At 36.6% G+C, this 27,001-nt stretch overlaps 1 protein-coding gene across 1 annotated transcript in view; it reads left to right on the plus strand.

Moving 5' to 3' along the window:
• The window catches only part of LOC124103734 (uncharacterized), a 110,120-nt gene extending 88,010 nt beyond the window's left edge, over nt 1-22,110 (plus strand). Inside the window, exons 9-13 of the mRNA XM_046460441.2 lie at nt 6,749-6,906; nt 8,516-8,558; nt 10,435-10,621; nt 19,040-19,175; nt 20,990-22,110. Coding sequence (XP_046316397.1) covers nt 6,749-6,906; nt 8,516-8,558; nt 10,435-10,621; nt 19,040-19,175; nt 20,990-21,089 — 624 coding nt within the window. The 3' untranslated portion in view covers nt 21,090-22,110. The remainder of the gene's footprint in view (nt 1-6,748; nt 6,907-8,515; nt 8,559-10,434; nt 10,622-19,039; nt 19,176-20,989) is intronic.
• Nucleotides 22,111-27,001: the final 4,891 nt, after the last annotated feature.

A 27,001-nucleotide genomic window follows, 5' to 3' on the forward strand; every position in this document is an offset into this window, starting at 1 on the left:
TACCACCAAAAGAAAGAAAACAGGTGAACAAGGTTGGGGGGTGAGAAGGGGGAAAAGAAGGAGGAGGAGGAAGAAGGAGAAATAACAAGAGTATAATTTTTTCAGTGTTCTTCAGAAAACACAAAAACAAAGATGGGTGTGTGTGTGTGTGTGTTGTGTATGTTTGTGTGTGTGTTGTGTGTGTGTGTGTGTGTGTGTGAGAGAGAGAGAGAGAGAGAGAGAGAGAGAGAGAGAGAGAGAGATTGAGAGAAGAGAGAAAGACAAAAGAGTGTCAAAGAGAGTTTAAGATAGAAAAGTCAAGCCACCCAGCCTCCCTCCCCTCTCTGCCATGTTTCCCTCCAACCAACTCCCACTACATGCTCACCCCACCCTGGCCCCAGACCAGCCTTCCTCCCAGAAATGACCATCACTGATGCTGAAGCAAGATTTTTTTTTTTTAAACACAGCTTGTTTGACTCCTAGGAATATTTTGGTGATTTTTGTTTATACACAAACTTAAAGGGAACCCCAAATGGGGGAAAAAAACAACCTTCATTGAATAGTTATTATATGACAAACACTTTACATACATGGTCTTATCCTCTCAAAGAAACATGTTCTCAGCCCCATTTTACAAATGAAGATACTGAAATTAACAGAGATTAAGCTTTTCCCCTTGTTCATGAGGTCTGTAATTGTTAGAGGGGAAAAAATATATATAGAGAGAAGCTTATTTTAAATAAAGGTACACTGTTATCCATATTAATGCTTCTTGGGTAATTGTTTCTTTAGATTATCACTCTTATCAAATTTCTCTGTAATAATGGAAGCTAACATCACTTTTGAAGAGCCACACAATGTTCTGAACACTTTATGCATATATTAACTCAATCCTTCGAACAATCCCATTTTAAAGATCAGAAAGTTGAGGTACAGAAAGATTAAGTAATTTGCCTAAGGTCACATAAATGACCTAGTAAATGGTATGCCCCATGTTTTCTAGCTTTAGAATCCATCTAAAAATGAATAATCAACTGTCTTCACTTATCCACAGTTTCACTCTACAAGATTTAAGTTACCCATGGTCAGTTGTGTTCCAAAAATCCCAAATGGAAAATTCCAGAAATAAACAATTCATAAATTTACAATTGCATGCCATTCTGATTAACATGATGAAATCTCACATTGTCCAGTTTCATCCTACTCAGGATATGAATCATCCCTTTGTTCAGCATATCAACACTGTCCATGCTACCACCTATTAATCACTTAGTAGCCAACTTGATCATCAGATCCCCTATTATTGTATTACAGAACTTGGGTTAATTTTATTTTGGTTAATAATGGTCTGAAGTATAAGAGTAGTGATGCAAAGGAGGTACTGGCATACTAAACACGGAATAACAAATTAACTCTAGTAGGATGTGGTAATGCTGAAGGGCATATAAAAAATGTGTGTGTGTGTGTGTGTGTGTGTGTCTGTGTGTCTTTCAGGTATTCACTGGGGTTCTTGGAATGTACCCTCCCAAGATAAGAGGAACTACACCATACACTAAGTTAAGCAGGCAACCTATTAGGATAACTATGTAATTGAGTTTAAGATGCAGAATGAAGGCCTTTTTCAGTTGACCTTGCAACTCTGACTGCCAACAAGGTCATGACTATGTCTCAGTGTCACCCTTCAGAGTCTTTCTGCTATGAAAAAAGTATTGGGTGAATGACAGTAGAGGGGGTAGAGAGAGAAGAGGGGAGGGGAGGGGAGGGGAGGGGAGGGGGGATAGTAGAGGATAGGAAAGGCAGCAGAATACAACAGACACTAGTATGGCAACATGTAAATCAATGGATGTGTAACTGATATGATTCTGCAATCTGTATACGGGGTAAAAATGGGAGTTCATAACCCACTTGAATCAAAGTGTGAAATATGATATGTCAAGAACTATGTAATGTTTTGAACAACCAACAATAAAAAGTTTAAAAAAAAGTATTGGGTGGTAATTGTCATACTCTAAGGGATGGTTTAGGAGCCAAGAAAAATGGTGACAAATAAGCCATGTGATTGAGGCCAGAAATGTCTCTTCAAAGCTGTGGAGCCCTGGCAGCCCAGACTCCAGTACACTGGCACCCCTCTCCTTGGCTATTTTTCCAGCGGAAGCCTGTCTGTCTGGGCACAGGATCATCACTGGTCTGGTACAGATGAACTCATTCAGTTGCAAGGGTTGCCAGTGTTTCCTGGAGCCTGGAGTCTCCTTGGTGCCAGGAAACAACATGGTGCAGCCAGCATGTATTTATCACTCCTAAAACATGATTCCCTACTCCAGGAAAGCTGAAAAGGAAAGCACAAAATTCTGAGTTTGCAGCCAGTTACCTCTGCTGATGTCACATATGCAGTCAGGCATTTTTCTAAAAACAGGGAATCAGAACTATACTTAAGGATTAAATATCTAATGTAAGTACTTGTCTTCTGATGTTGCAGAATTGCTGCAACTTTGGAAGTCCTGGAATTGTATTCATTTCAATTCTTTGATCAAAGTAAAAGAGAAATGTCAAATCTGTAAAGCTTTGACAGGAAACCCAGTATTGTCCATGAACAAGGGTCTCATTTGCCTATTTATTTTACCTTCAGTTTTCTAATCTTTTCCATCCTTTTCCATCCTGCCTACCTGGAGGGGGTGGGGTAAGAAAGCATAAATAAATACATACATACATAAATGTTTGCATACATAAATAATCTTGAGTGGTATAATGAGGGTCTCCAGTGCTCTGAGAGCCAAGACTTATTTATTCACAGAACAAAGATAGCAAAAGTGAAATCACTCTTTTATGTCTCTTTCCTTTTTCCCATGTAGTTTTGCTGCTCTCCTGATCCCATCAGCTGTGACATGGACAGAGGCCATCATCTCATAGCTATCTAGGAGTGATGGTTTCAGTCACTGACAAGGAGGGGATGACTTTAAATTGCCACCTAGAGATAAAGGGCTCTCAGCATCATTAATAAGGCTCGGAGGGACACACATTCCTCAATTTGCTTCAACCTTCCAGCTTTAAATAGAGCTCCCTAGCTGTGTATTTCATGTACCCTTTCATGTGATGTTTTGCTTTAGGACATGCTTTTTCTTCCCTCTAAATTTATCTTGGCTCTGTTTTCCCCACTGAGAATTAGATCTCTCCCATAGCTAAAGATGCCTTTCCCACCTCCTTAGTTTGTGGATTTTCATGGCTGTGTCTCTGGATAAAATGAAACATATCAGTACAGTGTCCCCACATTTTCTCTTCTCTTAGACTAGGAGGTCTGACATCAACAAATAATTTCTAGCATATTTAAACCAAAATTTTGACCAAAGCAAATGATTCAAAAATATGTGTAGGTAATTTTATTTTAGCAGAGCCAGATTGCAGAAAGATACAAATGTCCTTGTCTGTATTTTTCTCTGAAGAAATAATTTAATTTAGAAGTGGATTCACTCTGGGTTGAGTTTTTGTCATTATTATTGCTTACTGTTCCCTTTTTCTGAACATCCTGACCTTTGGGATTATTTCTGCAGAAGTATTCTCTCCATGATAGACAATGTCAACATCACCCAGTGCCATCTGGCATGAACAGCCCAAATTCCCTTATTCTCAGTCTATAGCTTCTGGACATCATGAAACAATTCCTTGATAAATCCCTCCAGCATCCCTGCCATTTTAATCAATCCTGCACACATGAAGCAGCTGCATCTATGACTTGGCTCAAGAATAGAAAATTGGAGTTAAAGAATTTCTGCGCCTTGGACAGGAAAATGTAAAATTGTGGGGAAACCAGAGTCTTAAAGAAATCTTCATTGTTCTAGCACTGACAGAAGAGGGACTTTTGGCAGAGCTGTTGGGAGGAAATCAAACAGAACCAGTTTAATATTCATTGCCAAACTAAGGGATAGAGTTTTGCTTAAGGGACGAGTTAAAAGCCTCAGGGGCATGACAGTGAAGTACAAGAGGGATTCTAATTGTCCTTTATCTCTAGAAAACATCTGATTGGAGAATGTGGCACCATCATCCAGGCAGCATTAGGATTAGGCTAAATGGACAACCTTTTCTTAACATCTGCATCTCCACAAGAGTGCAATTTAAAGGTGCCTGGGATGTTGAAACTGAGAGGAAAAAAAGTAGGATGAGTCAGTGCAGCTGCAGGAGCACCGACCCCTGTGAGCCAGGCTCTGTGACCATGGTTTTACTGCAGCTGCTCCAAGGGCCAGAGCAGGCTCATAAACAGGGGCAATGAGGCAGCAGCTGAGATTAGTAAAAGTGGAATCTGGGCCATGATGGAGAACGTGGAAGAGAGAGTAGCCCTCGTTTTTAAATACAGCTCACTCGGTAATCCATTTTCTAAAACAGAAGAAACTTGAGCAGAGGGGAAACAGTCTCTGTTTCTGCTCATGACTTGAGGTACTATTCTTGGCTGTGTGTCATGAGATGTATAAGTGAACCTTTATGAATTCTACAGCAAAGGATGTGAGAGAGTACTGGCAGTAGAGTGAGACTAAACAGCACTGACACAGAGGCCAATACACTGTACCATCCTATCTGTAAAATGGGTCCACAGAAAGCAGACCCAGTGAGTATCTGCTTTTAGCAAATGAACATACCAATCTCTTACCAACAGAGTAAAACCTCCAAGCTTCATTTTTATATATTTTTGTCATTTAAGAAAAAGGAAAAGGATAAAAAATTAGCCTCTTTGTATAGGCACATGGTCTTTATCCTCATTAAAGCAAATGAAAATATATTCTTCTAGTTCCTAATATATTACTGGCCATGCACTATTATTATTATAAGATATGCCAACTTTCCGATATAAAACAAAGCAGATAAAAATTTTAGACTCTGTGCTATTTCAGGAAAGCTAATGGTATCAGGAGATACTCTGACACCTGGATGTTGAATATCACAACCATCAACTGCTGACTCTAGAGCCAGAAGTCCCCAAATTCCAGTGACTCAAGAAATCAGAAATTTGATAGATGTCATATAGGAACACAGAGCTATTATACCAGGCATTAAGTTCTCTGTTTCATTTATTACTTGATTTCTCAGAAAATATTTTTCTCATGAAATATTTGAAAAACACTGACTAAACAAGAGACATTTCACCAAAGAAGACATTTCAATAGTCAATAAGCATATTACATGGTGTTCTACATTATCTGCCTTTAGAAAATGAGATACCACCATACACGTAGTAGGGTGTCTATCAAAAATACAAACATTGCTGATTATTATGAGGGTGTAGAGAATCTGGGAAATCCATTCTGTGGTGGGGGAAATGTAGAATGGTACAGTCACTTGGGAACATAATTTGCCCATTTCTTGTAAAGTTGAAAATAAACTTACCATATGACCCAGAAAATTCACTCTTAGTTACCTATGAAAGAGAAATGAAAGCATATATCCAAGATATATGTGCAAATATTCATAGCAGTGTTATTCAAAATAGCACAAAACTGAAAAAAATGTCATCAATTTGGGCATGGATAAATGAAATGTGGCATATCCATGCAACAGAATATAATTCAGCAATAAAAGGAAATGACATATTGATAAGTGCTACAACATAGAAGAAACTTGAAAACATTACACTAAGTGAAAGCAATCAGTCACAAAAGATTACATATTTTGTAATTCCACTTGTATTAAATGTCCAGAAGTTGCAACTATATAAACATAGAAAATATGTCTTTGGTTGTTTTTGATAGGAAGGAGATAGTTGCAATTTACAAATAGTCTCAGAGGAAATTTTAGGGTTAATGGGAAAGTTCTGAAATTGAATTATGATGCTAATTTCCTAAATATAAATTTAACTTAAACCATTGAGTTGTACTTGTAGAATGAATGGCTTCATGGTATGTAAATTATATCTACAGTAGATATTTTTAGAACAAATATGTATAGTGGACAGGATGTTTTGGGAAATAATTGTAAAATAAGTACAAATAAGAAAAGACTTACTACAAAATGATTTTCAGTTTACATGAGTATCATGGTATGTTAAAGGACTGTCCTTTAAAGAAAAATGTTCTTGCATGTAATCCTAGTGACTTAGGACACTGAGGCAGGAGGATCGCAAGTTCAAGGTTAGCCTTAGCAATTAAAAGTCCCCAAACAACAAGATTCTGTCTCAAAAATATAAAAGGGGCTGGAGATGTAGCTCAGTGTTAAAGTGCCCTGGGTTCAATCCCCAGTCCAAAAAAAAAAAAAAAAAACCAAAAATGTTCTTCAGTTTCACTGAGCTTGTGGGTATGATAAGAGTAACTTCCTCGTTTGCATTTGTGAGGATAATCAATTAACAGTTGTAAAGAATTTAGAAGAGGCCTGACACACAATAAGCATAAAATATACAATAACTATAGGTACTAAGTTGAGATGTTATGTTACTACCAACCATGTATATTTTGTGATGTTAATTCTTTTGCTGTTCTTTATTTCTGATAGAAAAAAAATGGGCATTAATAATTATTGATACTTTCCTAAGTTGTCATAAATGAAACACATATTAATAATGGGTGTTCAAAAATGATGTGAAAAAATATCACAGGTAGAAAATTTGGAATTCCATGAACTATATTAAGAAATATGTGCCACCTGCAAAAACCTTTTTTTTTTATTTTCATGACAGAACCAAAATAATCAATTTAAAGCAATCATTTTAGTCTTCCTTCTCTCTCTCTCTCATTTTCTCCCTTGTCTATGTAATTACAGCATCAGTACTTAACATCTTCCTTATGAATTACAGGATGAAGGAAAGTGGCCACCTCTAGAGGTAATAAAGTTAGAAGGTGCAGAAGTTGGTATTGATAGCAGCTTGGGAAAATCATTTGTGTTTAACTGTGTCCCTCCACCTGGAAATAGAAGTCTTTGCCTCTGTGCAACTTCAAACCAAGAAATGAAAAGGTAATTCATTAATCTTTTACCCTACCAGTTTCATTTTGAATGGAAAAATGCTTCTTCAATGACAGCCAAAAAGATTCTTGGCAGTTGAAGTAGAAAAGGGAATGACAAATTTATAGCATGAGTCAACAAGTTGGTTGTTTTCTCCCTTAGGTGTGAGAAGATTACTTTTTTCATTATGCCGTCAGGTTTTTTGCAAAGAGAATTTCTAAAGAAAATAAGTATGTTTTGCTAATTCAATTGCTTTAGATTTCTGTATTTTCTGAAAAAAAAAAAAACCTCAATACTGCTAGAATTCACACCTAGTATCCCCCAAAACTGCCAGATAGATGTATTTGAAGCTAATTAGACTGATAGTCTTAGGTATAAAAATAATGTAGAAGGATTGAAGCTTAATACACCACACTGAGATGAGCTTGATTAATTAATTTGTATAGTTTTGAGGAGTATGAACACAGTTGACATTTTGTGAACACAATACCCAAAGGGAGAAGTGTGCGTGAATTTCTAAGAAAGTGTCCTGTAAGCTATGACCATTCAGCCACCATGATTATTACTTATCCTGTCTTCCAGAGGTAATGGAGTTCACTGGGAAATCCAGTAAATCAACTGGAAACTTGCAGTGAAAATGCTGCTTATCTGGAGTGAGGGGTGGATAGAATGAAGGAGAGGGAGTAAATACAAGAAAGGCAGTGGATCAGCAGAGTTTATTATTGATGGCATTTGATAGGTCTGCCATCAATAATAAATATTGTATTATTATTAATATTATTATTATTAATATTATTATTGTATTATTATTATCAATAATAAACATGCTAACTGTTGAGGGAAAAAATCACTTTAATACTAGAGTAGTTTCATTTTTATGCAGTGGATATGATTTCTAATCATGTCTGTCTAAGGAGGGAAGACTAAGAAAATTCAACCTTCAAGAATGAACACTAAGCTGGGCACAGTGGCGCATGCCTGTAAGCCCGGCTTAGGAGGCTAAGACAGGAGGATTGCAAGTTCAAAGCCAGCCTCAGTAATGGCGAGGTGCTAAGCAATTCAGTGAGACCCTAAATAAAATACAAAATAGGGCTGAGGATGTGGGTCAGTTGTTGAGTACCCCTGAGTTCAATCCCCAGTACCTACCCCCCCCCAAAAAAAAAGAATGGACACTAATGCTGTACTAAAGGTGGCCACTATGTCCAAGGAACACTTGGGGAAAGGACTCGGGATGGAGCGTTTACCAGTCTTTCCATATTTTAATAGACAGTGCCTTACCATTAATATACCAATTATTATCAGGTCTGCTGGTGTTAATAAATTTCATACCTTGGAAAAATAAAGAATGAATATTTTTTCTCTCTGATACTAATTAAACAATAGTTAAGGAGGGGATAGAAATAATTTATTTTTAATGTAGCTATTGGAGGTGGGATTTTGTCACATAGTAAACCTAATTTTGCAAGAATATGTTGCCCTTCACCCAAGAACTTAGTGCAATAAAATACATCCTTGCCCCAGGACTGTTCTGTCTGAATGGTGGATTTGGCAAAAACAAGCCCCTCTAAATGACACTAATCCAGTCCCCAAGGATAGCTCCTTTCATTTTACTGTCTTGCAGGTGGCTTGAGGCAATGGAAAAAGCGGCCCATCCTATTCACCAGGTAAGGTTTCCTTGATATTTATCTCTGCCTTCATTTTGCTTTTCTTTTTAGAGGGGAAAAGGAACAAGTTAAATGTCATGCAGTCCACCCAGGGACTTCTTAGATCTGTTCTAAAAGCTCAGAAAGAGGATGTTAAGTCAATAGGGTTTTCTGCTCAGATCCTGTGGGGAAGCTTGCATTCCTGCTGTTCTTTTTATTTTCAGGGGTTTGTATGACATCCTTCCCAGTAAGACTCAATAGGGAGTCACAAAATGGGGTGGAATTTCTGTTTCACACAGAGCAGTCCAGTAGTTCCCCATGATAATAAACCAACGTTGCTGTTTTCTTTACACCCCCAAAGGATAAGATCTCAGAGGTATCTCATGATGGTACTGGTGGCTGAGCAACTTTTTATCGTTATATTTGGATATACAGTGCTTTATTCTCATATTGTTGTTCTATAGACATATCAGGCCAACTTTCAATATTCATTTCCACTCAGGATTCCCAATTTTGAAGCAATATCATTTTTAATTTAGAGTTTACCTGTAAAGTGATAGATAACTTCATCAACACCAGCAAGTGAGTCATCACTTCAGCCCCTAAGGCATTCAATAGTTCTCTTTCTGAGCTTGTACTATATACAGCCTTGTCGAGAAAAAAAAAATTGCTTTAATACTCAATTGTTTCATTTTTATGCTATGGATATGATTTCTAATGAGGTTATAGATTTTCTTTAAATATGCTTATCCCTCACAAATTGGCATGCAGGCAAAAGGCATTTAGCATCGATTACGTTCTCTCTATATTTTGGTTCTTGTGCATTTGGGAAAATTCAGATTGAGTATGAACATACCTTGTCTCATGACTGTCCTTTCAGAACAATCACAAACATCATCAAATGACAAACAGCAGGACATGTGTTTCATTTTGCCTGGAACACAACACTCAATGCACTCATCCATCTCTCCAATGCATCATCCTAATGAGCCTCGATATTTTTAAGAGGTATCTATTCTGCTAATGCACTCAGAGTGTCTGCAGCAAAGTGAAAAACTGAACACCCAAACTCCCAGCAGGCTGCCACTTCACAGAAAAGAATACAGCAAGCTCTGCATCCTGAAATCTTTTGCACTACCTTGTTAAAACTAAAGGGCAAAAATAAACTCAAACAAGAAGAGAAACTGGCAAGCATAAGCAAGGGTTCTGATAAAAAGATAAAGCACAGTGTCCCCAGCCTCAGTCAGAGTTCTCAGAAAGAGCTTGTCTCATGCCTGTGGACTGAGGGCTGCCCTCCAGGGTAGAGGATTCCAGTTTATCATCATCAGTCTATTACATCACTGGCCATGAAAGCCTAAAGCTTGAGCAAGCCTGGGGCATTTAACTTGTTCCTTTGCACAAATGGAGGTTACAGATAAAGAAAAGCATGGACCAGGGGCTGTTTTTAGTCACTGTGGACATACCAGGAACAGATGTACAAGGACAACCCCAGCAGTGAGTAAAATAGAACAGGTCCAGCAATTACAGGCAGAAGCATTAAAAAAAAATCTTTGCTGGGGTGCTTATTTCCATTTCCTTTCTATTCACAACCTCCTGCTCTTTGCCTGATAATCTTTCGATTTTCTTAGAATACAATAGAAGTCAAAGAGAAGGGGTGTCTATGGACTTGAAAAAGGAGAAGAGTTCTCTATGGTCAATGGGTAAATTTGGGTTTTAGGTTTTTGGATTAATTGCTCAACTATTCAGATTGTTGTAATAATAGAATCATTTGGGGCAGTGGTCTCCTCAAAATCAAACACACTTGGTCATGATGGCACTGTCTCTGGGAATCAATGGCTTTGACAAAGGTCAATAGCAGAATGACCATTCAGATGATCCCTTTGTGCTACATCTTCAGAACCATGTCTGGGAGGATGTTACTCTGCACAACAGCAGTCTTCCACCTTTGGCCATTAAAAACCCAGAGTGTCTGGGCCTCCTGCACCAGCTGGATAGAAGCACAGACTTGTGGGTCCAGCACTATTGCATTCTGAAGGATGGCTGCTTATATTTCTATGATAGCATTCGCTCCACCCGGGCCTCAGGTAAGGAGTCATCTTTCACTTGAAATAACAGTATAGTAATAGTACTGACATCTTAGATCTATTGAGCTTTTACCAGGCCCTGTGTTATGTTCTTTACCTAAATTAATTCAGCATTCTCCAGAGTAGAGACACTATTACTGTTTCTAATTTACAGATTAGAAACCTGACTGCACTTTACATAATTTGACAAATAGTACGTAATGAAGTAAGTTGAAATCTTCTGAATACAGCCAGGCTAACCTCAGAGCTTGTACCCTTAACTCCTCACTTTAACTGCTTAGAAAATGAGAAATAAACTCCTTCATGTTTTAGGTCATCAATGACATTTGTAGTCAATGCCAATTGTTTTCTTATGTAGTGTCTCCAACCTTTTCCTGTAGTATCCCTACTTTGGGCAAATGAGTAACAAAAGGAATATTAACTTCCTATATTCTGTGGAAAAGTTACTTAACCCCCTAAAACTTAGTTTCCTCATTTATAAAATAGGAATAATAGCTGTCTATTTTATAAATTTATTCTTATAAAATCAAGTGAGTTGTAGCTATTCAGGTGACTTTAGCTCTACACATGAAGTTTTCTCTACAAAGAGTTCTCTTGTATATATTATACCCATTTGATATATATTAGTTATACATATTTATTAAATTATACTATTTAAAAGATATATATTATATATATAATGATTGTACAAATAACACACTTAATTAAATAATAAGTGTACCTGATTTCCATAAAATAAACCAGCTTTCTTGTGATTTTTGACCCAACGAATCATTTGTGGTCTACTTTTTTGACATACAAATAATTCATAAATAATTAGCAGTAGTAAACATCCTGGAATCTCATTAATTTAATTTCTAGTTTTAGCACTAATGCTTATGTTTAATTAAGCTAGGTAGACATCTCAAATGAGAAGGAGGCATTGGTGACCCCTTAGACTTTTTAGAAGTCTGCATGAGGTTAAAAAGCTAGTATTACTCTGGATAAACAATGCTATGACTCTCCTCTACTTAATCACCCTTCCATTTTTAAAACATGACCCAGATTATCACACAACTGTGAAGAGGTAGACAGCATCTCTAATCACTTACAGAACAGGTTGTTCTTACCCAAACCAGTACGCATGACTTTAAGTAGCTGATACCAGGATGGGGATGAAGGTAAATAAGAGAGTTAAATATACAAAGCTGTCATTGATTTGAACTCATAAAATACCACTACAGAAGTCTGAACCTAGCAGGGTACAGTCACACATGCCTGTAATTGCAGCAGCTAGGAAGGCTGAGGCAGAAGGATCACAAATTCAGCCTCTGCAGCTTACTGAGACCATACGCAACTTGGTGAGACCCTGTCTCAAAATAAAAAATAAAAAGGGCTGGGAATGTTAAGGGCCCCTGGATTCAACCTCTAATGCCCAAAAAATAAAAAATCTGAGCCCTTTCAATTGACAGATCAAATAAGCTAATTTTGAGAGACTCTTTCCAAGATAGAAAGAAAATGTTTAAGATGGAATGTGCAGATTATTCCAAACTCTGAAATAAATGTTAATAAAGTACTTCCAAATATTTGGAGCCAAGACTGTTTCTGATTCCAAGGGTTTAAAAATAATAATGACAACTACTAGGTGGCTTCTTCCGTTCCCAAAGGTCAGAAGAGATGTTACTTGGATAGGAAGTCCTGTTTAGAAAGTTACAAACTGCTACTATGGAACAACCTGAAAATAATAACAACAAAAGTAGCATTTACAACATGTACCGCTTAGTTAATGCAACTCTTCTTGTACAGGTCACTCTGTTAAGTGTTTTTACTTATTGTTTTATTTCATTTCTAAAAGAGATAGATTATCATTTCACCTACAGATCTGGAAAGTCATACTTGGTGAGGTGAAATAACTGGCTCACGTAAAAAGTGAAGACAGAATTTGAACCTAGGTGACCTGAGTTATTCACATACGCCCCCAAAATATTGATAAGTAGGAAAAATTGGAAAGTTTATATCTTCTCAGAACATATCATTGCACATGTCTTTCCAGAACCTTCCATAGTTGTCTGCTAAGTACTATAGGGCCTTATCTTTGTCCAGTATCTGGCTTTATCTTCTACTCCTTGTATTAAAGCATAGTGCACTCCACCTAAATATGGTTACATTCAATTTTTCTAGCACACCTCACCTCCTGGACAATTTTCAGATCCTATACCTTTGCTTGTGCTAGTTCCTTTCCCTGAAATCTTCTACTACTTCTACTGATTACCAGTACAAGCTGTCCTTCAAACATGGAAGCAAATGCTCTCTATCTCTTTCATGAAGCTATCCCAGACTACCCCAGATAAACAAACCTCTCTTTCCCAAATTATTTATCTTGTAACACTTATCACCTTCTACCCTGTGTTTTATCTCTTGCTGGTCATCTTATCTTTTCCAAGGAATTATATCCTCTAGAAATCATTATTATCTATATCTAATGAATTAAGGATATTCAAATGACCTCAATTGGTCGTCAGTCCCATGAGGTATGTGTAGTATATCATCTCCTCATTTATTAGTGGAGAAAAATCAGAAGATTGCAAAAGTAATTCAAAGACAATACAGCAACTCAGGTCATCACATCTGTGGTCTTTCTGCTCTGTCACACTTTTTACAGCTATAAGAAACTATCTAATTTCTATCACTTTTTTAAAAATGCCTCTATCTTTAGTCAGCTTTTCGCTGCTGTGACCTGACAAGAACAATTAGAGAAGGAAAAGTTTATTTGGTGTTCTTAGTTTCAGAGTCTCAGTTTATAGATGACTGACTTCATTCCTTAGGTGAGGCAGAATATCATGGTTGAAGGGTATGGTGAAGGAAAGTAGCTCAGGATGTAGCCTCAGGAAGCAGATAGACTAAGTTCAGCTCATAAAATATATACCCCAAAGCCATGCCCCCAATGATCTATCTCCTCCAGCCACACCCTACTTGCCCATAGTCACCACTAAGTTATTCCCTATCAGGAGATTAACACACTGATTGGGTTAAGGCTGTCATAACCCCATCATTTCACCTCTAAACCCCACATTGTCTCACACATGAGATTTTGGGAGACACCACATATCTAACCATAATACTCTCTAAAAATATGTTATTTTTGTGGTTAAAAGAAATACAGTCTAAACCTACCCATCCTATCCCTCCTTAACTTCTTGAATATTTCTATCTCCACAGATTCTCAATTTCTAGCCCAGATTATCTCAAATATTTAGAGAATTTTTTCCTTATTGAAATCACAACAGAAAATCTATATCTAGGTCCTGTTCTGAAATAGAGGACTGTGGGTTTTTGCTTTTACATGATTGTACTCCTCCCTGAATACAAAATACTATTTCCTTGAGCATGCAGCTTATTCCAGAAGCTGAACTTCATCACCATCTCTCTTCCCCCGCACACTCTGACTACAGCTAGGTCCAGACTGGATTTCCCCTTCAGCTAACCAGATGCTAACCTTTCTTCAGGCTGTAGAGGAGCTCCTCTGAAGTTTCTTTCCCTAGATTTAAATTTTTAAAAAATTTTTTGTTTAGTTGTCAATGGACCTTTACTTAATTAATTAATTTATTTATATGCAGTGCTGAAAAATCGAACTCAGTGCTTCACACACGCTAGGCGAGTGCTCTACCACTGAGTCACAACCCCAGCCCTAGATTTAAATTTTAAAGTGAAATTTACATCCTTTTTCTATGAGTCCAGTTCAATCTTGAATCATTACCTGAGCTCACAGCCGATGATTTAACATGATGCAACTCAAGACAGAATGGAGGTATATCCAAACCTCCCGTGGAAATTCCTCAGAATACATTCACTCTCTCCACCCTCACTGCCCAGGTGAGACATTTTATCAGAGGGCTGGGACATACTGCTTAATTATACTGAAGGAGGAAAGTTAGCATCTACTGAAAACCTCTGACATGTCAAAGATTAGGATAAGCACTTAATGTTCCTTATCTATATCTAATCTTTACAAAACACCCACAGTTATTGCCCATCAATAGGTGAGAAACTTAGAAAATTTAACTAATATGTTGATAATCACCCAGCAATTAAGTGGTCAGAGTCAAAATAGGAATAAGTGCTAACTGAATCCTGTGCCCAAACTCAGCTACAATTCTATGTGTAGCGCCCCCTGGCAGAAATTATTCTTCTTACAGTAGCACTAAGTTAGAAATGGTGTGTGTCAGCACACTAAATTAGCCAGGGTCCACCCAATCCGTGAGAACCATGGAAATTGTGAGAACAGTAGCAGAATTTGTTGAGAATGACAGAACTCATCCTATGCCTTGAACACTACTGGAGATAAAATATTCAGTTTGGCATAATCATTTTTATATGAATGAAATACGAATCATTATGTTTTTGTTTTTGTTTTGAGAAAGAGTCTTATTAAACTGCTTAGGGCCTTGCTGAGTTACTGAGGTTGACCCCAACCTTGGCCATCCTACTGCCTCAGCCTCCCAAGTTTCTGGGATTACAGGTATACTCCACCCACCTGGCAGAATATGAATCATTATTACATTCATAAAGATTATGCCAAATTCTAATGCTCATTCTTAATTCTTCTAGGTGATGTAGAGTAAATAGTCTATAAAATGGTCTGATCTATAATTCCTCCTTTATTTGTACTGTACAAGTTCTGCTTGACTCTTGCACATCCCACACATGTCCATTTGCTTGTTCTTCTGCTCTGTGAATGTCATAACCTTGAAGAAAGTCTTGATTATCATTTATAACTGTGCTTCTCAAACGACAGGATTGGGTTCTATTAGTGAGTCATGCAATCAATGTAGTAGGCTGTGATGAATATTTTAAATAACAGCTGAATAGAATTTAATTGAGTAGAAAATATCACAGCACATCACACTGTTTCATAAAACTTTTGTTCAATAATATGAAAACATGTAGATGTTTGCATTTATTACATCTTTTGATTACAATCAAAAAATGTTAGAAAAATGCTGATATAAAAAACTTTTTGTCTCTACATGTATTCTTGTTCAGATGGTCAACTTCATGCTCAGAATCCTATAAACAGGGTATTTAAAGATGGTTACTTCCTTTAGAATATTTTTATAGTAAACCTGCCACTCATTTTTTTTTGTTCTTGTGACCCAGGCTTCTGTAGTCACCACATCATAGAGACCTGGTTCCATGATTGTACCATCATAGTTGCTTTGCTGTTTTGTATATTTTAAATTTAATTTTAGTTTGAATCTGTTGCTTTGTGTTCCTCATTAGAGATCTCAAAGACCACATATGGTATTTCCTATTTCTGTAGCTTTCTATAACATCATCAGCATGCCTCATTCCTTGTAACAGTTAACTGAGATGTTGTGAGGACATAGAGGGTAACAAAGGGAAGTCAGGAAAAAGATAAAATTACTATAAGGGGAAAGAGCAGGATGTAGAAGAACACAGCCCTAGTTTCCTGTAAGAACCATATTAAACACTAATCCCATATTTGACTTTCAATTGGATAAATATACCTCTATTGTGTAATGAGAAAGAGCCTCATGGGTTCCCTGGAGGTTTTCCTTCCTGTCAAGGAAAGTGCTAGTATTTTAACAACATATATTGCTGGCTCTCATGTGCCTGCTAATATTAAAAAGCCACTGTGTGATTATTCTGGAAGCCCCTCAGTCAAGTGCCTTCACATGAGCCTGAAGGCCTTTGTCATTCACCATGCACTTGATGACTTTTTTCCTTTTATCTCTCTCCAGCAAAAGCTGAAAGTAACAAATCATGACTGTTGGCTATTGGTCATGAATAAATCACATCAAGGTCTGTGTGCACTTCTCAGAAAGATATATTTACTCTATTGCAACAAATAGGACACGCAATGCTTGCACAGTTCTTGCAACCAACATTGTGCAGACTTGATAATTATTGCTACCTATCTCATAACAAAGAGACACCAGCCCAATGAAGTCACCTCAAGTGAGGTAATGGGGTTATGATTGGATGTCTTTCCTGCCAATCATTTATAACCTACCTCTGATTAGAAAAAGGGTCAAAAAAACTTTCCTGTTTGTAGGAAACAGTTTTTTTGACAACACTTTCTATTCATTCTAGAAAGGGTAGAGACAGTGAAGGATATTCTTGTCTTCTCAAACATGAAAAAAAGAAAAGAAGAAGAAGAAGTCTCACAATCAAGAAGAAGCCACAAACCAATGAAGCAACCTATAAATACTGTGTGCTGTTATTTGGAGCAGGGAAATTAGACAGTAAAATAACCCTAATATGTCTTTAGGTACTCTACTGTCCTGAAACATTAAATACATTGCCTATTCTACTTCTAGTATATACTCAAAGAAATAAAAACAGACCTAGACCAAAACTTGTACATGAATATTCAAAACATTATTCATAATTGTCAAAAATGGAAGAAAATTCAAATGTCCATCAGCTAGTAAATGGATAAAATAAAATGTGGTATATCCATACAGTGGAATATAATTTTGCAACCAGAAGGAATGAAGCGTTGATGTTTATTAAATGCTTCAGAAAAGACAAATCTCTAGAGACAGAAAGTAGGTTAAGGTTGCCTATGGTTGGGAGGGTACATCAGATGAAAAGTGACTGCTAAAATTAGATCACAGAGATGCCATACACTTTAAGTGGGTGGGTTTTATGGTACACAAATTATATTTCAATAAAGCTGTTTTAGATCTATATAAAAATAAAAACAGCTACTTTTGCTGTTATTATTTTCAGGTTGTTCCATAGTAGTAGTTTGCAACCTTGTAAACAGGACTTCCTATCCAAGTAGCATCTCTTCTGACCTTCTTTCTCTTAAAGAAAGAAAGAAAAAGATATCACCCTATAGTTTTGGTAAATACTCTACTACTGAGACCTACTGAGGGAAAAAAAAAATCCTGTCCATTTCTGAAATGAATAATTTCTCAGAAGTTAGTTCTAAATTGGATGCTTTAAATGAAATTAAAAGGATTTTAATATCGCATCTAACCCTCTCATAAAATAAACAAGGTGTTTTCCTAAATTTTTTTTGGACACAATACCTTTATTTTATTTATTTTGTATGTGGTGCTGAGGATTGAACCCAGTGCCTCACACATGCTGTAATTTAATACTGAGCTACAACCTCAGTCCCTATCCCCTAATTTTTAAAGACCAATATCCACTCATTGTGTTTAAAAAGAAAATTTGCATCTTCCTGACAGTACATATTGGAAGTGAATACAACCAAAAGGAAAAGTCTGACATATTCCCTTCCTAGCCTTCTTGTTAATACATTTGCCCAGAACAGTTATCAGTTAGAGTGGCAAAAATCCAAGTGATATTTTTTGCATTTTCTTTGTTAGTGTAGTGCACCAGAGTGGCTCCTGGGAGGAGTTAGGGGCTGAGAACAAGAGTGAGCAGGAGGAAGAGAGCTTTAAACATCCCATCATCACTGTTGCTGACACTGCCTGGCATCTCTGCATGAGTCAAGCTACTCAAAGTATCAAACACCACAAAAAAACAGACAAGGGTGTTGATTTTTCAGAGCCTTCTCCTAGACTGAGAGCCTCCCTGCCTCTAAATAACGAAAACAAAATCAAGCCAAGTTACGTACAGTATGACCTCTTATGTGGACTCAGAATATCACAGGACGGAAATTATCTTTTAAAATCAATCACATGCCAGGCATGGTGGAGCAGACCTGTAAAACCAGCAACTCATGAGGCTGAGGCAGGAGGATTACTAGTTCAAAGCCAGACTCAGTAGCTTAGTGAGGCCCTAAATAACTTGGTAAGACCCTGTCTCAAAATAAAACATAAAAAGGGCTGGGGATGTGGGTCAGTGGTAAAGCACCTCTAGGTTCAATCCCCAGTACAATAAAATAAAATAAATCACTTATTCTCATTTTTAATTCAAGTTGGCTCTTTCATGTCACCCTATGGGTTCATATTTTAAATATGCTTTGCATATTTGCAAAGAGAGTGAGAGTCTGTGTTGGTTGTAGAAACTGCTGGAGATCTTTATTCTTCAGGAAGGATATTTTAATGATTTGCCTCAGCAAATACTATTTAATTTGCCTCTAATGTGATATTCCAGGTGAAACTCTTTGATGCTGAAAATTTTATTTCAAAATACGCTCTTCAGATAAAGAAACCAGTTTAAGCACAGTTATCCAAAGCTAAATACTCATCATGTAGTAAGAAGAAGGCACAAATGGAAACAAGTAAATTCAATTTTTTTCTACTAACCATTAAATAGTGTGTGACCTAAAATTACATATTCTTTTGAAGTGTTGGTTTCTTCACCTGTGAAACGAGACAGCTGGATTAGAGGGTTCTTCACACAAAAAATGTTCTTGAAACCTTTTCAGACATCTTTTTCTCCTTTTTTACTCTTTCCCTATTCTCACATGCATTATTTTTTTTTCATGCTCTGTAGGTGGCCTATATCTTCATGGATATAGGGTGAGTGAACAGACCCATAGCTTCAAACAATCAGTAATTGAACTCAAACCTCCATCAGAAGAGTTCAAGACTTTCTATCTCTGTGCAGAAAATAAAACAGAAAACCAGCGGTAAGCCAAGGACTTCATATTTCTTCTTCTTTATCAGTCCTGACAAGGCCTTCTTAGCAAAACCTTGTCCTTATTTTCCAAATCCACATTTCAGTTAAATCCCTCTCTTTCATTGTAGTTTTCATAGTTAATATTCCCTAGAATAGTTTTTTTTTCTCCAATGCCTCCTTAGATAACTATTCTAAAAGGTTTCTTTTATTTGTTTCAAATGGAAAAGTAGTAATCTTCAATTCTTCCCCAGGCAGTTGCTACTTCAGGATTCAACATAAAATATACACAAACACCATAATCTGTAACTCTTATAATTTATTAATCCACGGATTTTATTTCACTCGTATTTAATATATCCACCTACATTTGGTTGGTGGTTTCCTTTTATTATAAGCCACGGAAGGAGATAGAATTTACCTAATTTGTGATACATTCAGTATCCATGTTGGCATGCAAAAAAATACCACTTAGTTCATAATGATTCTGAAAAAGAATCAAGTTAACAGAGACAAAACCTTGAGACATAGGAAATGCTCTCTGTTACTGAAAGTATTCTCCTCCCTTCAGTCTCCATAACCGGACTTCAATATCCAGTACCCTCCATTTTCTATCCCTACTCTCACCTGCTTCATGACCATCCCCTACCTCATCCAAACCCTTTATACAACTATGTGGGAAACAAGAATCTAAGAAAGAAATTTCCAGTAACTTAGTGTGGCAAATGACATGGCAAAAATTTCCAAGGACATTGCAAGAACTAGACACATTGTTTGAACCCAAAGAAATAAAATTCTAAAAGGGAGATTTCCACCAAATGACCATTTGAGGAAGGGATATAGGGATCTCTTACGCCTTCTCCCCTGTGGTAAACTTTGCCTATATCTCTCATTCCTAAGGCTGGGCTAGAGGATAGTGAGGATAAGACAGATACCTGGGTATGGCTTCATCTAGCATATCAGAGAAAGAGAGTCAGTGAAACAGAGTTTAGGCTCATCTGATGAAGTCCACCAGCTTCTCTATGAGACGAGGTTGAATGGTTGGCCCTCATTGTTAAATTCACAGGAGATTTTATCATAAAAATATGGAGACATTATAGAAATATTTCAAAGCATAACAGCATAAGATTACAAAGTACATAGGACTCTGGGTCCACAAGATACTCTACTTATCACTAAAGTAAATTCAGGAAATGACACAAATCATATTCTCCTCTCAGAGAATCACAAAGCACATTAACCTGTTAGTATTTCTGACACATTCTGCTGGAAAGATTTCTGGTTCATTTGTTTCGGTCATTGTTAGTGGTATTTTTTTTTTAAACTAGCACTTGTCCTTAGAGTAAATGTTGTATGGACAAGTTTATAAAATATCATCCAACAAAATTAAAGAAAGGGAGATGAAAGGAGATTTAACTGGAGTGTTTATTGTGGCCTCTTGATTTAACAAAGAAACATTTGACCATCTGGCAATATTTGATTACATTTAATCAACTAAAATTTAAATTAAATAGAAACAATAAAATATTAATAACAATTTTAAAAAACTTTATCTCCATTAATGAATATTTACAAACACTATACTCTCTTTGGGTTCTACTGTTTATATTAGCAAACTTCATCACTATCACTGCATAGTCCGCATGTGGTATTTCACCTTCTGACTTCAGAATCTAAGGAGTGTGGTTTATCCTATTAATTTCAAGCTAAGCAACCAAGAAAAACAATTAGGAAATAAATTAAAAGATATTGTACTACTTCATATCTCCAGAGCTCAACAATTGGTTTAGTGGTCTGTTCTAATACTCTTTTGGTTTTTTTCTGCAGCTGGATTACAGCTCTGCAAATGTCTATCAAAAAATGGATTCCTTTGCACCAGGCTATTCAAGACTTCATGAATCGACCCTTAGAGGAGACTAGAATGTGAAAGGAAACCTAGTTCTTAAGAGAAAGGATCCACAGGGTCATCACCAACTTTCTGTAGGAAGAAACAAAATGCTAATTGCTATACAGATTTTCAAATGAATGTTTCTCTAGTATACTGAAAATTTATGATAAGATTACAAATTTGCCTTTGAACCAAAGCACCAATACCTACTCTGAAGTTCAGGGACACCACTTCTATTACATATTTCCCCTTCATGTGGTCTATGTCAGCATCAAAATATAATAGAACCTCCTATCCTCATCTCTTGAAAGAATAAATACAGCAAACTTTTATTTTATTATTTTATTTTATGTTCTGTTCTTTGACTCTAAGTTTCCTAGGGTGATTTCAGCCAGGGAGAAGGAAGCCGATATTTGGGAAAATCAAAATCATGGAAGTGAAATGGCTCAAATTATGATAAATATTTCAACTAAACAAGGTCTCTCTTGGGCCATTTTACAATTAACAGACCCAAGTGCCTCCTAAGGCTTCCCAGATGAAAAAGATAGTAAAAATTATACGTAGAAAAATCAATAAGGAATTAGACTGAGTTTCGGGGAGAAGATTGAAAACACTGCGTGTTTCTCCCTGAACTTCTGTCACAATGCAAATGAAAAATATATTAAGAATGCTCTGCTCTTTATGCTGAAAGTAAGAGGAAGTCAAAAGAAATTCTAAGCATTGGCTTCATTTTTCAGTGGAACAATCCTTTTGCTGTATTCAAGATGCTGTGATGTATTTGAAGCCCCATGACCTTGCTAATGGAACAAGGATCACAGATTTTTAAGGAGTTCAGCTGTGAGGTTCAAGTGCTTTGACTCAAGTCACCAAAGGGGAAAAAAAGGAAAGGAAGAAAATAAACAAAATAATCACATTTCCTATATCATTATATTGTGTGCATGTACAACTATGTAACAATGAATTCCACTAATATGTATAATTATAATACACCAATAAAATATTTAAAATAAATAAAAGAAAAATTAAAGGAAAAAAATAATAGTGTTTTAGAGCTTACAAGGACCTGACAGCTCAACTCCTCTCCTTTAAAGAGAAGGCTCAAACTCAGGAAGGTAATTGCCTGTTGAAGATCACACATGTTGATGGCAGAACTAGAACTGAATCAGGGTCTTTGTATCTCCATCCAGTGTTTTCACTCACTCACCCTCCTCCTCCTCATTGTGCCCAGAAAAGTGAAATATAGTTTTTACAGACAAAGAAACCACCCACTATCCAAAGTTGTTGGATACTTCTAGTCTTCAGCTGATAAATAAAGCACATCATTTCCAGCAATAAATCATGTTTCTATTTCTCCGATCTCATGGAAGGATTTCATGTTAATTAAATTATATTCTTTTCCAGAGAATCTTAAATGCAAAAAAAGAAGATATCCAAATTCATGTCATTTTTTCCCTATACTTTCTATTTCTTCTTGGCCAAAAATAATGTAAAGTCCTCAAACAATGGCTACACTTGCATCTGTTGTTCACCATAATTCAAATAAAGGGGGCTTGTGAGTGTGTGAGGATGTGCTCCTCAGTCCATGTATTAAGAGAAGCTCCTTAATGAACTCATGTCAAAAAATACATGCTAGAATACTCTGACCAACTTAAAACCATAATTTAAAAAAATATTCAATTAACAACAACAGATAGCTCTCTGTGCTGAAAATGGTCCCTTTGTTCTCCCTGTATCTGCCATGATAATAATGAGGTCTTTCAGCAGCAGCATTAGTAATGTTCATGTCAGAAACCTGGGGCTCGTACATCCGCTCCCCAGCAGTGCTTTCTGCCTTTCTGGAGCCTCGCCATGGAATGCACAAACTGTGCCGTTACCAGGCAGCCAGCTAGTGACCATAGCCAACTGTAACACTGGCACAGAGCTTTCCCCTGGAGGAGGAAAACAAAAGCAAATACCTCAATAAAATGTGAATGCAATTTTCTCTGAATCAAGCATTCACATAAATGGCTTGAAAATTAACTGTTTGGACATTCAAAGATTAGAGACACTACCCCCAAAACTACTGGTGTTATTCCTGGAAGGTTCTAAAGATTTAAACAATCCAGGATTTATGCAAAACTTTTTGTGGGTGGGTTTTTTTTTTTTTTTGAAAGGATTTTTATCTCTTATGTAATTCTGAAAAAGAGATATGTGACCCAGAAAGAGAAAAAAAAAAACAACTTTTCTTTCTAAGATTAAGAATACCCCCAAATTCACCAGGTTTCCATCTCCAACAGATGTAATAGGGAGGGGAAAGTGCAAAGCCAGCCTTCTGCAACATCTGACTGCACATTTGGGGGTTAGCCTTTTGGCAAATCAAGGAGAGCTGCCCACAAATCCAATGTCAGTCAGTCAATAAAGGCTCATTGAGCACCTGCTATGGACCACTCTTACTGGCTGCTAACAATTAACTTCCATTAAGAAAAGTCAGGAAAAATTTGTTTGAATCATACTTTCTGGAGCCAGCAGGCCCTAGTTCAAATTCTAGCGATGCCACTTTCTGCCTATGACCTTAGACAGACTGTGTGAACTCTCTTTGCTTTAATTTACTCATAAATAAATAAGGATAATTATAGTACATGTCTCATGCTTATGAAAATTCAGTGGGCAGTGTATGAAAAGTGCTGGAACAGTGGGCTGCCCTAGCCCGATCTCAACAAGATTATCAACATTACTAGCAAGGATCTGTCAGCTTATATACAGACTCCACATCTCTGTAGAAAGTTCAGAAAAAAAATGCCTCTTGTCCCTTCCCCTCACTGACGACAGGTGGAGAGGACACTGGACATACCCATCAGGTTCTATCTTAAGAGGACATGAGAGAGAGTGAGTCAAGTATAGTTTTAATCTTCCTGGGTCATATTCTTCAGATTTTTGCCTTTTTAAAACTCCAAATACTAGCCTACAACTGTTGAAACTTCACTATCCCAACTTTTGATAAACTTGGGAGATTTTCCATTATATCCCTAGAACCCCTAACCTAAAACCAAAATGTTCTCACAGGTGCCCTGTCAGGCCTGTTCTGCCCCATCTGTTGACAGTGTTCACACCTGAAGAGAAATTTCTGGACTGTTCTGCACTTAGGTTTCCCAGCAGAATTATATTCAGTGAAAATAAATTAATGCATATCAAAAAAAAATGGCTTGCTGCCTTAAGAAGGGAATACTAAAAGAAATCTTACTTGACTTTCTTACAGAGCTTGAGAAATTTTTTTCAAGTATTTCATATCTCCAAATCACCCTTAAAGTTTCTCTTAGACTTGAAACAATATTTATGCCCCTAAATTTTCAGGGAAAAAACAAAACAAAACAAAAACCCTTTCTCCATAGAGGTTTGGCTAACATAGTAGAATTATTTTTTCATGTGGTATTTCCTAGCAACCACACAAGACCCTATCAAGTGAAATGTCTATCATAGGATGCAAAAAGTAATGAAATGGTAGAGCAATTTTTTAAAGTTAACACTATCATAACAAAAATTTACATCATATATACATAAGCATATTTCCATATTTACACATAGATATTTTGGGGTAACTCACATCTTTTCATATATTTTCAAGTCTGTCTGTTTAGAATAGAATCCATTCTAGGGCAGAGTTTTCATTTCAATGACTCTTCACAGACTATTAACCCAAAGCAGATGGATACCCTGAATGCATAAACAAGGCTTTGAATACTCTAGTAAGTTATTTGATCAATCTTTTGAAGCAGAATGGGAATATCTCACATCTATAATTATTAGTTTGATATCTTCAAGGAAGTAGGAATATGTTTATCTGGTTTACTGTATGCCCTGAAGCCCACACAATGTTGAAAACACACTAAACATTCAATATTCATCTAATAAAAGCATAAATAAATGAATTTCATTTACTGATCTGATCACAGATGAAATTTAATATTATTTTCAGTTTAGATTCACAGTGATATTGGGACTTTAAGAACTGAAAAGTACAGAAAGCTTTTGGAGAGAACTGGACTATAAATCCATTGTAATTATGAGGAAATGGTGTCACATATATCAGGGGCAGCTCAAATAGAGTGTGGAACATAAGAAGAAACTCAGTGTACCCTTTTTTCTGCTCTGCTGTTCTTTTTTAACATTTATTTTTTAGTTGTAGTTGGACACAATACCTTTAGTTTATTTGTTTATTTTTATGTGGTGCTGAGGATGGAACCCAGGGCCTTGCATGTGCTAGGCGAGCACTCTAACCCTGAGCCACAACCTCAGCCCTGTTCTGCTGTTCTTTATGCATCTGTTTCATTCTTCTTTCTCCCTGAAAGTTGACTTTTGTTGATATACAACATTAGTGAATGTATCATGAGTGTTAAACCCCAGCGACAGTCCCAGTTGCTTATCAGCATCCACACGAAGACTGTAAACCTCCATGCCTCTATGACCAGAATACAGGATGGCAAATCCTTTGTAGCAATCGTACCTACAACCTGGGTGTTAGGGACAACTACTCTGCATACCAGCATTAATAGCAAGTGCCTACCTATTCAGCAACAGTATAGGAGACCTAATTTCAGAAAGGTGGTTCCCCCTTTATAGAATATAAAGATGGGAGCCTTCATAGTTCAAAGCACTTGCTCTCTTATACTGGTAAGTTCTGACTCTCTACTCTTACCAAATTATGAAAATTGAGTCTCTTGACTTGTATGATGGAATCCAGAATGATACCTATGTAGTTGTTGTTCAAGTTGAGCTTCATTATTTTCCATCACAATACTGAGTGATTAATGTGACCATGTAATTTAGTTTCTAAATTAGAACATTTTGAGAGAAGACACTACTAGTAAATATACTGGGACAACTGGTGTAAACAGTGAATGTCCTCAGAGAAATGTGTCACCTTAGGAATGACACACAAACTGCCATTCTCTGACTCCTCACCCATATGGAGGAATAGCTTAGATGTTCTCAGTTCAAGTTTCTATGTTCTCAGGTGCAGTTCCCTGTGAGAGAATAATTTATCTATTTCAATTCCAGTTCCAATAAATTAAGAAACCAAATACTCATGATCAAAGAGATAAGGTCACATAAGAAAATAGATTGGGAACTCTGCAGCCCAAACTCTATGTTTATTTGAAGTGAAGTAGTAGGGAAATAGTGTATTTCCAAAAAAAGGGAGTCTTTAGGAAGCCAACTCTTGGGATTTCATCCTACTTATATGAGTTTAATACTGTGGAGAAGACGTAGAAGCCAAAGAATTCCCACCAAAATGTCTATAATTTAATGAGTTAGCCGGTCTCCATTCGAGGAATACTTGCAGAAGATTAAAAATTCTATGTCAGAGACGAAAGACTTTATTAAACCAAGTGCAGCTACAGACCACAATTGTTCAGCTGTGGCTTATGATACTGGTTCTGTTCTGATACAAACTGACTATTATCACCTGCAACAAGTCATTTGATACTCATTTATTTAATTTTCTCCCTTTATTTTTGTACTAAGTAGAACCAACCCAAAAATAAATTTCAAAGCTAGTTTATTTAGGCAATAGATCTTGAGGAATTATTGTTTCTCCTGAGCAATCCATTATCCCATACTTTCAAAAGATTAGTGTGTTTTATAATAAACTACAATGCAGTTTGAGATTATGAAAAAGATATAGTCAGCTATACTTAAAATTATTGATATAACACAATAGAAGGTAGACATTGTTTTTATAACACTGATTTGAAAATGTGTCCTTGTACAGAATTCCACTACTGTGTTGATTTGTCAGCAAAGCAAGCAGCAGTTACATTGTGAATGTGAATTTGAAATGGGAACCCTCTTGGGCAAATTCCGTTGAACCACACCAAATCCTTTATTTTGCTAAAATCACCCTCTCAGACTTTCCAACTGGTTATGCACATTTGTCTTTCATGCTTCATCAGTTTCTCAACTTGCAGATTAAATAA

This window comes from Marmota monax, unplaced genomic scaffold, assembly GCF_021218885.2.
Source record: "Marmota monax isolate L192 unplaced genomic scaffold, Marmota_monax_Labrador192_F-V1.1 WCK01_AAM20220418_F8-fsc00006, whole genome shotgun sequence".
NCBI classification, from domain to species: domain Eukaryota; kingdom Metazoa; phylum Chordata; class Mammalia; order Rodentia; family Sciuridae; genus Marmota; species Marmota monax.